Source organism: Xyrauchen texanus, chromosome 15 (genome assembly GCF_025860055.1).
Source record: "Xyrauchen texanus isolate HMW12.3.18 chromosome 15, RBS_HiC_50CHRs, whole genome shotgun sequence".
In the NCBI taxonomy this organism is placed as follows: Eukaryota; Metazoa; Chordata; class Actinopteri; order Cypriniformes; family Catostomidae; genus Xyrauchen; species Xyrauchen texanus.
In genome coordinates, this window is record NC_068290.1 from 14,687,563 (window position 1) to 14,699,891 (window position 12,329).

General features: G+C 36.7%; 1 protein-coding gene across 1 annotated transcript in view; it reads right to left on the reverse strand.

The window, feature by feature from the left end:
- Nucleotides 1-9,885, reverse strand: part of LOC127656162 (nucleolar GTP-binding protein 2-like) — a 13,390-nt gene extending 3,505 nt beyond the window's left edge. Inside the window, exons 1-7 of the mRNA XM_052144347.1 lie at nucleotides 9,722-9,885; nucleotides 8,556-8,634; nucleotides 8,299-8,393; nucleotides 7,906-8,045; nucleotides 5,758-5,937; nucleotides 5,174-5,299; nucleotides 4,518-4,631 (exon numbers count right to left, since the gene is read on the reverse strand). Of these exons, the coding sequence (XP_052000307.1) occupies nucleotides 4,518-4,631; nucleotides 5,174-5,299; nucleotides 5,758-5,937; nucleotides 7,906-8,045; nucleotides 8,299-8,393; nucleotides 8,556-8,634; nucleotides 9,722-9,785 (798 nt within the window). The 5' untranslated portion in view covers nucleotides 9,786-9,885. The remainder of the gene's footprint in view (nucleotides 1-4,517; nucleotides 4,632-5,173; nucleotides 5,300-5,757; nucleotides 5,938-7,905; nucleotides 8,046-8,298; nucleotides 8,394-8,555; nucleotides 8,635-9,721) is intronic.
- Nucleotides 9,886-12,329: the final 2,444 nt, after the last annotated feature.

Here is a 12,329-nt window from a genome sequence, read left to right on the forward strand (position 1 = left end):
TAGATCTAATATAAAATAAACACAAATGAAAAGTAGCTTGTTTAAAACATATCAAATGTCTTTTAAACATCACTTTTTTTTAAACAGGTCTTATCCTTATCTACTGTGTGTTAGAATTATGACATAGTTTGACAAAATGTCTTTAATTATACAATTACCAGAAATAAAATATTTAGCTGCAGTTATCAACATTTTCCTTAGCATTGCACTTTTATTCACTCTCTAAGAATCATTACTCAGTTCCGTGTTTGTACAATGAGAGGAAAACTTTGACAAGAGGATGATGTAAAACAAAGCCATTTCACACAAAAACACAAATTCACACATGTTGTGGCCAAAACCGAACTGCTGGAATCTTAAGACGTCTAAACTGTTAACACATGTTAGGAGCTGGCATGAACATTTTGCTTGCATGTAATCTTCCACTCGCTAGTGGATTCAGAAATAAACAAAGTCGGAATAGTTTAAGGTAATGTATAAGCGTCGTTAAAGCATCTGATGTTCATGATCAGAAGATAATGACTGCAAATGGATATAGTCATTAAATATAGAACATTTAAACCGAGACAGCACTTTAAGGGAGTCAATATTACTTCCTGCAAGATTCTTGGAACTTACCTTAGTCTCACCAGCAAGGGGTGCCACATTGCAGATTTTTTGGAGTGCAGGGTGTTGATAACAAAGCTCTTTCCAACAATTTTAATACCAGGCAAATGACAAATGCAACATTTTGAAAAGCAACATTGAAAGAAAAGTCATGGCTGTGTAAGAGTGTTTCGAGACAGTTGATGTAACTGTCATTTGCTCTATCGGGCCAGTGCTGCGTTGTCACTAAATTTATGGTCATGTACAGGTGAAACTCGAATTTGAATATCAAGCAAAAGTTCATTAATTTCAGTAATTCAACTTAAATGGTGAAACTAATATATTATATAGACTCATTACAAGCAAAGTAAGATATTTCAAGCCTTTATTTGATATAATTTTGATGATTATGGCTTACAGCTTATGAAAACCCCAAATTCAGAATCTCAGAAAATTAGAATATTACATGAAATCAATTAAAAAAAAGGATTTTAAATACAGAAATGTCGGCCCTCTGAAAAGTATAATCATGCATATGTACTCAGTACTTGGTTTGGGCCCCTTTTGCATTAATTACTGCCTCGATGCGGCGTGGCATGGATGCTATCAGCCTGTGGTACTGCTGAGGTGTTATGGAAGACCAAGATGCTTCAATAGCGGCCTTCAGCTCTTCTGCATTGTTTGGTCTCATGCCTCTCATCTTTCTCTTGGCAATGCCCCATAGATTCTCTATGGGGTTCAGGTCAGGCGAGTTTGCTGGCCAATCAAGCACAGTAATACCATGGTCATTGACCCAGGTTTTGGTACTTTTGGCAGTGTGGGCAGGTGCCAAGTCCTGCTGGAAAATGAAGTCAGCATCTCCATAAAGCTTGTCTGCTGAAGGAAGCATGAAGTGCTCTAAAATGTCCCGGTAGACGGCTGCATTGACTCTGGACTTAATAAAGCACAGTGGACCAACACCAGCCGATGACATGGCTCCCCAAACCAACACAGACTGTGGAAACTTCACACTGGACTTCAAGCATCTTGGATTGTGTGCCTCTCCATTCTTCCTCCAGACTCTGGGACCTTGGTTTCCAAATGAGATGCAAAATTTGCTCTCATCAGAAAAGAGGACTTTGGACCACTGAGCAACAGACCAGTTCTTTTTTTCTTTAGCCCAGGTAAGACGTTTGACATTTGAAGCCCATGTCCAGGACCCGTCTGTGTGTGGTGGCTCTTGATGCAGTAACTCCAGCCTCAGTCCACTCCTTGTGAAGCTCCCCCACACATATGAATGGCCTTTTCCTGACAATCCTCTCCAGGCTACGGTCATCCCTGCTGCTTGTGCACCTTTTTCTTCCACACTTTTCCCTTCCACTTAACTTTCTATTAATGTGCTTTGATACAGCCAACATCCAACTTCTTTTGCAATTACCTTTTGAGGCTTTCCCTCCTTGTGGAGGGTGTCAATGATGGTTTTCTGCACAACTGTCAGGTCAGCAGTCTTCCCCATGATTGTGAATTCAACTGAACCAGACTGAGAGACCATTTAAAGGCTCAGGAACCCTTTGCAGGTGTTTAGCTGATTAGAGTGTGACACTTTGAGCCTACAATACTGAACCTTTTCACAATATTCTAATTTTCTGAGATTCTGAATTTGGGGTTTTCATAAGCTGTAAGCCATAATCATCAAAATTATATCAAATAAAGGCTTGAAATATCTTACTTTGCTTGTAATGAGTCTATATAATATATTAGTTTCACCTTTTAAGTTGAATTACTGAAATTAATGAACTTTTGCACGATATTCTAATTTTTCGAGTTTCACCTGTATATGTATTTCTATGCATTGCAAACCTAACATTTGTTATTGGATATGGATCAAACACTTGGCCCCATGCCATCCGCCATTTTCATCTGACAAGCGTTTGCCGTTTTCTAATGATACAATGGGAGTCATTTGTTATTTGTTTTGAGTAGTTTTAAGCAGAATTTTATCCAAAAATATGGGTCACATTTATAGTGACATGAGGTACCCTGAGAGGATTTTGTTTTAATATTTAAATAAATCTTGTGAAGAGCATGATGTAGATGAGACTGTGTCAGCCCTCATTCCCAAATTAACATGTATAACATCAGCAATGATGCCTACATTTGCTCCAAGGTAAATTAAAGCTAATAACGTAACGTTAAAAAGCTAGTTCACCCAAAAATGAAAATTCTCTCATCATTTACTCACTGTCATGTAATTCCAGATGTGTATGACTTACTTTCTTCTACTGAACTCAAATGAAAAGATTTTTAGAACAAAATCTCAGCTTTGTAGGTCCATACAAAATGAATGGTGACCAGACCTTCAAACCGCCATAAATCCCATAAAATGCCACATAAAAGACAAGCCATATGACTCAAATGGTTAAATCCATATTTTCAGAAATGATAGATAAGATACAGACCAATATTTAAGTCGTTTTTTACTATAAATCCCCACTTTCACATTTTCCTCACTTAAACCTATCATATCTCTTCTAAAGATATTGATTTAAGCACTGGAATCTTATGGATTACATTTATGTGCCCTTTTTGGAGTATTAAAGGTCTGGTCACCATTCACTTGCATTTTAAGGACCAACAGAGATGGAATATTCCTCAAAACATTTTTTGTTTGTGTTCTGCAGTAGAATGAATGTCATACACATCTGGGATGGCATGAGGGTGAGTAAACAATGAGAAACTTTCCTTTAACTGTCCCTTTAATTAATTTACCATATGTATTGATTCAGGTCGTAGTAGAGGCAAAAGTAAATAAAGAGTTTACAGCAGCATAGTGAGTGTGTTATGAGAACTGATAACCGTTTGCCTCGATTCTGTCTCAACAGTTTAACCAGATTAGGGTGTTTTTTTAATTTATTAAAAGTTTGAGAATATTTGGCCAAAAACCACATAGTTCTAAGCAATCTCTTATAGATTACTATGGGACGTTCTGCAAAGCTTCTCAAGAGCGAACAATGGTAACAAAGTGGAGCAGAGTTTAAAGAAGAGTCAACAGTTGTTGCAAACTCTGCTGGTTTAAATTTTACTATGTAACATTATCTAGCTGGAACATAATTGCATATTATGCCATCGTTTTCCAGCAAATGTGTGTTAACGAATTTGTAACTGTCATAGAAATACATAACAGCTTTTTTGTAAAATAAATAAATAAATATAATTAAAACATGAACATAAAACATTTTTAAACACCCTGAAATATTTTCAGCCCTGAAAGTTCTCTCGTTCTCTCTCACACACAAACACACACACACAAAATGTTCTCAAATAAACAAAATTGTCTGTTCTGTGTTATCCAGGTGAAAAAAAAAAAAAGATACACTTGGATCAACTCTGACCACAACAATTTGAGAACATCCCCCAAATTTATTATTTACAATAAAAGGGTAACCGAGAACTAAGAAATGGAAAGTTGATCCAGTGTCTTACGAAAGCTTCTTAAATGTCATTACACCTGCAGATTTATATCGCAGGCATGGTAACAAGGATATTTTAGTGCTGCTTTTTTTCTAACTCTAAAAGAGAGTCTTGACATATAACTCTCAACAAATTTATGTTTTTTAAGCCCTCTGTCCTTTTTAGTATTTCCAAGTTTTTGTTTACAGCTGAGGTCCTAAAAATATCATCTAGGCAGATGTAAAAACAGGAATAGAGACCAACAGCATCAGAGGAGCTGGTAATAAGAGGTGGGTTCACCTGGTACCTGGCCAAACTACTGCTTTTAAAACACCTGCTGCCATTACAGACAAGATAACAAGCATGACCTTGTCTTAAAACTGCAGCCTATATAAAGAAATGCCATGGAATGCAACTGCTGTGCATCTAAACACTTCACACTTTGTTTCCAAGGCATGATGTGTAGCAGACATAAAATACATAGTAAACATATACACTCTCACCTTGCCAAACTGCCGCAGGAGCTGGATAAGGGAACCTTTGCCAAAGGAGTTGGTAAGGCTAGCGTGAAATGTCAGAGTGGGGTATTCCTGCGACAGCACAGCAACCCAGCGTTTCTAGCAATGCACAAGCACAGAAGAAACATCAATACATACAAATAATGTAATTGAGAAAACTTTGCTGAAAATTTTGTGCTAGAGCATAAGAAAGTATATAATCAAGTCATAATTTACGATACAAAACCTCATGTTCTTCTAAACCTGCATAAATTTATTTCTTCCTTGGAACATAAAAGATGCTGTTTGCAGAACGACAGATTCAGTCTCCATTCACTTTCATTGCATCTTTTTCAATACAATGACAGTGAATGGTTACTGAGGCTAACAATCTGCCAAACATCTCCTTTTGTGTTCTATGAATTTCTGTTTCTAAGGATGCATGCAAACAATAAGCCTACCCATGTTCTCTCAGCAGGCCACATAAGGACAAAAATCAGGACATGCATGGGATTATATGATGATGACTTATTCATATTGCTGTATTCTTAGCTTTGTTATAGTTGTGTTGATGCCCATCTGAACATCTCAAAATGTGATAACATTTAAAAGATGTAACTTAAAAAATAAATACAAAATAAAATTTTGCTTTAATATCCTACCGTGACCCAAGTGGGAATGGGGTCACACTTATTAAGCACAAAGATGAGGTGTTTCCAAGATTTCTCTTTCTTCAGGTAGGTCTCAATGCTCTGAGAATGGGTGCCCATAGGGTCCCGATGAAGAAGCTTTTAAGTCCTCGTGGTCCTGTAGTGATTCGCCTCAATCATACATAAGATGCCCCATGCATCTTATCATGTGGCTTGTTGAGCGCGTTGCCACAGAGACATGGCGCGTGTGGAGGCTTCACGCCATCCACCGCGGCATCCACGCTCAACTCACCAAGTCGCTTTGGATAAAAGCGTCTGCTAAATGACTAAATGTAAAAAACAGATGGGACTCTCAAATTTTCAATTCCGTTCAAACAGCACATATCAACCAAACTTGCTCTTAAATTTGGTTGCAAGTCCTGAAAATGTAAGGGAGTATCTTAAAAATTATAGAATGCAGTTGTCAAATTCTTTACTTAGTAAACTGTGTGAACAGAATTGTATTTAGCACTCTAAACAGGAATGATGACTGTATTCTGTTGCTGTATAAATGTAGCCATAGAAACTCTAAAAGTAAAATACTCTATTCACCTCACTCCACTGTCCACAGTCACCAGGTCACGGTCTTTCTCAGCACTGTAGCTCTGAGCTGAGACATCTGCCTGCTCAGCAAATTCCTTTAGCTCCCCCACAGACAAGCTGGGTCTCTTTCTTTGTACCTTAGGCCCAAACGTGATGTCAAAAGTCTCGATGTCCAGAATGTGCACCTTGGAGTTCTAAAAAAGAAAGAAAGAAAATAGGAACAGGTGACGTATAAAAAAAAATCCCAAATCTAGAATCCCAACTTGCATCCATACCCTAAACTATGTGTTTAGTAACAATGGCACTTTCAGTTATTATCACAAGATCTTAACTTTAGACTGAAGATAGGACGCTTCTGTAATACCGGCCAAGAAAATATCTATTTCAAACGAATGTCATGAAAGCTTGTTTATAACGTCTTTACCACAATCGTCCTTCTTCATGACTTGTTTAATCTCTTGCAAATGCTGTTTTACACGATAACTAGGAGTTCCCACTTCCCAATACATTTTCAATGGGAAAAAGGTGGCAAGATTACAAGTGTGATTCATGGAAGAACAGTACAGTATACTCATCCACACAATTTAAGATTGGCTGGTGGATAACAATATTTTTCGTTGCATTAAACGATCTGGATATCGATTCTTAAATCCCAAGATCAATCTTTTACTCTATGCGCAACCCTCTACTACAACTGAATTTCACGCTATGCGACTAAAATGTATATATTTGGCAACTGGCTGGTAAATGTTCAGATATCACTTACCAGTGATTGTGGAGTATAGTGGTGGATTATTCAGGAGGGAGATCCTATCACTGTGTTGAGATTAAAAGCTGTTCCGATTAATGTGTGTCCAAAGACGAGATCCACGCAACCCATCTGTCATTTAATAATGTAGATCATTTATTTCATATGTAAGAAAAAGGGACATTACAACTGAAATATACCCATATGAACTCATATCAAAAATATACCCATATGAACTCGAAAGTTGTGAATCGGATCTGGAAATCTGTATCAATACCCATCCCTACTACATTATGTCATACATTAGTTGTGCATTGTTACACGATAATAAAAAAAACATATATACGTCACTATAAAGCATGCATTACAAAGTGAACCAACAATGCAGAAAACATAACCTGCACTGAGAAATAAAACGGTTGCTAATGTTATTGTGTGAATTAAGAAAATTGCCTTTTATCAAGGCAGAATCAAACAAAATCCCAGTTCATGTCTACAACTGTGCCAGGCAAAATTGCAATCTGTAATGACTTTAAAAGCAAAAGGGAAGCCACACCACTGTTGTAATAGGGGGTGGAATAAAACAAGCAATTTATATAACTTGTGAAAACTAGTAACATTTCTTGTTAGTAAATCCTGCTTCTGGTAAGATTACATTTCCAGAAACTGCAGTGAATGATGAAAAACAACCTGATCAACCAAATCACAACATGTTCAAAATATTATTTAGAAAGAAGTATGCAAAGAACAGCGTACACACATGGACATAGCTTCTGACAGTGCCACTGGCATTACAACTCACACTGGATCAGATGATCAAGCCACACAAATCAAATAGGGAGGATGACATTTTGTGATTGAAACAGCAATGCCTATTTTCATAGATCCCTGCATCTAAGGTAGAATACCAAATGCGAGTATGTGAGAGCCCTGAGAAGTAAAACAAATCAGAGTGGGACTTTCATTTCACAAAGTCCTAAAAGGTTTTGCACACACATGGAACAGTTTAGATGAAGAAAAATCGAGCAAGACAACAACATTTGCAGAAGGAACACAATGATCTGAGCAAAGCATTACGTTTTATTTTGAGCATAAAAATAAATTCTTTACTACTGGCAGGTGGCAGGGACTTTGATGCCAAAGAGCAAGTTCAATCACAGGTAAAAGTACACCGCTATGAAGAGCCACCTGCTGATTTCACAATGAGAAACCCAACAATGATCACAACAATGCTATAAAGCTTCTTCTTCAGTATTAAAGGCAACTGTAATTCATCAACTGTGAATTAGTTTTATTTAGCATGCATTGAGCATAATGATCAATAGACTAAATTCAAGCAATTTGCAATTCTCTTTCACCAAGTGCAAAAGGACAGAAAGGTAACAAACATGAATCCATTTGTTTGCATACTCACATGTGCTTTGATTCGGTCATGCATCAATGACATGGGTAGCTTGCTCTGTCTCAACACTACTCTGTAAGGATCTTTCTTTACTGCATTCATCTCTTCCTGGAATTTTTGCAAGGATGACTGCTTGATGATGCGGGTATTGGCTGTACAGACAGCATAAGGAAAAAGTTTGGAGTGATTAGCATATTCAGATATATCTTCAGAACTACACCATGATATCTGTGAAACGAAGGGCAGCAGGTCTGATAAGCTTTATTTATCTGTATCAATACTGATTTTGGACAGTATGACTTCAAAATAAGTGGTTTGTCATCCTATTGTAAACAACTGGAAAAAATGACAAAGGCTAATTACCTTTAATATTTGATCACACACATTAAGATGCGCTGCTCTTACCAAACCACTTGATGTTGGGCTCAACTCTGGCAACAGTCCCAGGAGCAACTGTGTTCTGGTACTGCAGGGGCTTGATCACCTTACCTCGATTGTTGCTGTGGACACACAAAAGGAAATAAAACAGGAGTGAATGCTGTATTACAACTTAAATGCTTTAGTTCTAGCTAAAATCTCAGTCTCCCATGACTGGTGCTTGATACTACTACTGACAGAGGCCATTTATAAAATGCTTTTTATTTGTAAGATCAGACTGTTACCATCTCTGCTTCTGTCTGCACATATTCAAGCGTTTGATGGTGGCGCGGTCCCTCATGTTGTTACCTCCAGCTCCCTTAACTCGGTTTGCAGAACAGAGAATGTTAAGGATGACATTTTACATACATGCAGACATACAGTACATTCATTTTAGCTGTGTAATATACACATATTTGATCATTTGGCCTACGAATCATTATGATATACAAATTAACCAAGTTAAATATATCGTTCAACCAAAAATGAAAATTCTCTAATTATTTACTCACCCTCATGCCATCCCAGATGCATGAGTTTCTTTCTTCTGCAGAACACAAATGATTTTTAGATGAATATCTCAGCTCTGTCAGTGCTTACAGTGCAAAGTGAATGGTGACCAAACTTTAAAGCTCCAAAACCCACATAAAGGCAGCATAAACACAACTCAAGTGGCTTCAGGTATTCAAAATGTGAAAGTGGAGATTTATAGTAAAAGAAGACCTACATATTGATCTGTTTCTTCCAGATTACTTTTATGTGGCCTTTATGTGGATTTACTTTTTATGTAGGTGATTTTTGGAGCTTCAGTTGTCTGGTCACCATTCACTTGCATTGTAAGGACCAACCGTGCTGAGCTATTCTTCTAAAAATCTTTGTTTGTGTTCAGCAGAAGAAAGTCATACACATCTGAGATGGCATGAGGATGACTAAATGATGAGATCATTTCCAAATTTGGGTGAACTATCCCTTTAATGCCTGTTACAGAATTGACATAAATTGCTACAAAAATTAAGAGAGAAACGGGCTTGAGTTTAATAAATAGTATATAATGAGCACCCATTTTTGAAAGCATTACTAAAGACAACAGTTTGATGGAAATGCAGTTATATATTGTTAAACATTTATTACCCATGCAAAGGCAAAATAATAACATGGATTAACAAGAGAGAGTAAAGGCACAGCACTGTGACTCGTTGGTCTTCACACCACAAGAACTGCCAGCAGCGCACGATAGATAACGGACAGCTTTGACAAAACCGTAACTAAACAAAATCAACTAGCTACCAGTATAGGCCTACATGCATTATTCACCTAAACTACAAAACAATAGAAAGACTAATATACTTGATTAAAATTGGTAAAATATTTTAGCAGTATATATAGAGACTTGTGCTTTATTTAACCTTACCGGGATTGCTGCTGGAGTTTGAGGGATTTATGGAGCTTTCCCCCTTGAATTTTGGCTCAACCATTGTGACCGATTGACCGGGAACCCACTTTGTACTGTCAAATAAATAAATAAAGCATGGGTTTCAGTCTACTACAGATTTCCACGTGTTACAATAAACTACAAAACACGGAAGTACGTCAAAAATAAAGCGACAACTATTTACAGGACTTTTTTCCAATAAACATGGCTGTCAGGCTGAGACTCATTTGGAAGAATGCGTCCTCCAGAGGTCGCATTTGTCGGCCGCATAAGTCATCGAGGCTGTCTCTTTCCAGAAAAGCGAGTAGGACGCTTCGATTGGGACCTTTTTTCACGGGAATTCGGAGGGTGCATGAGGTGTATCCTTCAAGGGCACTCATAACCCACAATTCTTTGCTTCATCTGAAATGTCTAAAAAAAAAAAATACGCCAATGTGTCCGTAAATATTCAAATGCAAGTAGGCTAATTTTGATTTCAGTGATTTCGACCGTGGTGTAATTGTTGGTGCCAGATGGGTGCCTTTACGTAGCATAATGCCCTACAAAAAGTACCATGTTGTTGCTGTTTTGTTTTTGTTAGCTTGTTTGTTTTTTGAAGTACCGTGGTCCTGGCATGGTTTCTGGACATATACCATAGTCTTACCATGACATTCCTATATATAGGTGCTATGAATATTACCACCTGATTTTGTCTCTATACCATGGCATCACAAAAGTATCTTAGTGTTTTTAATGGAGAAAAAGAAAATTCAAACACGACATTTTATAAATTCTCTATTTCATTTTAAGTATGATGTCTTTTAATGTACCCTGTTTATTCAAGTTCTGAAGACAGCCTATGTTTTAGGTCTGAAAGTCTTGGAATGAGAATACTTGCATTACAACTTCACTGTATACCCAGAAGAGGGCATGCCTGCATACTTATTACTCAAGTAGCATTGTTCTGTCCAGTGTCTGTGAGATAGAGTTAAACTTCAGCCTGTACCTCTTCACTAAATCGAAGCAAGACTCTTGGAGCAAATAAAGATAGACAGCAATTTAACTCTAAAAGTTTTTTTTTTAGCATATGTTCATCTTAATTGTTCTGCAAGATTCAATTCAAGTTCAGTTAAACAAATTGGAAAATGAACAACAAACTGTGCATATGCACTTTAAATGGAATTAAAGTAAACATTACACAGATGCATTCAAACTTTTTTCAACTTGAACTAACAATACATTTGTTTTGTGTTACCAGTTGGCATATCGTGTACACTTAAAACCTGCACAGAGCTAGTGTGGAATGCGTAGATAATAGCTTCTGGGGCAGCCCTCGCAGTCAATGAGAACCAGGCATACCTTGTATAATACTAGTGTTCTATAGGTATTTCAGGAATCTCAGACAATACTGGTGAATTTCTTTAATAGTTTGATTATAAGTCTAAGCTCAAAACATTTTGAGATATTGTACTCATTCATCATTCTTAAATTTTTTCTCTTTTAAAAATATTCAGCAGTATCATTTTTCTAAAATCCTTACTGATAGACTATATCAAGCAACTATTCTTTTTTAAAAACAATTTACACGGTCTTTGGCATTAAAAATAAATACGTGAAATTACCTTTGTTTTCAGAAAAATAGAAATGTGAACTTGTGCACAACTTTAAACTCATTTTGAGGAGACAGTTTTTTGTCATTTTCCCCCCAGTTGTTCGCTTTCACTCTGTTGAAATTGAATGTGACAGCTTCAGAAATGTACTGAAAATAGAGGTCAACCAAGAAAGAAGAAAAAAAAAGACTCATAAATTATTTTCAGATTTAAATTCTCCTTTAAAGATCCATATTTTGGCATCCAACTTGTACTAAACAAGAGATTGACATCATAAAAGAGAACGAGAGGCAAAACATTCCAAAATTAGGATTTTCTGAGACTTCTTCCTCAAAGGCCCCTTTCTGAAAGACTGTACAATTTGAATGGAAGTGCGGTTGTGTGTAATGCTATATTTTGTTTGTTACTCCAGGCTTTTTGCTTATTTCTTAGATTGCTTGGTAAAAGCCTCAAAAACCCCCCCAATTTTTTTTTTTGGAATAGTTTTGAAATGTTGGATCCAAACAATATATTGTTGTCCTTAAAGAATTGTTCTCGCATGTTTATTGAATATTCCGGGGTCAACACAAGTTAAGTTCAATCGACGGCATTTGTGGAATAATGTGGATTACCACAAAAACAATTTTCGTCTTGTATCTGCTTTTCTTTAAAATAGAAGTTACAGTGAGGCACTTACATTGAAAGTGAATGGGGACAATTTTGGAGAGTTCAAAGGCAGAAATGTGAAGCTTATAATTTATAAAAACTCATTAATTGTTCTGCTAAAACTCATGTATTATTTGAGCTGTAAAGTTGTTTAAATCATAATTTCTTAAGCTTTTTTTAAGTTACAATCTTTTTTTATTTTATTGAAATTGACAAGAGGTGACCTCTAAAGACCTTCAACTGACACATAAGGGTTAAGTGAGGGCACCACACTTTCGTGCAAACACTGAGAACAGCGGCCCAGGTTGACTCAGTCCTGCTCAATAAATATTGATAGTGAGCAATCTTTTCCT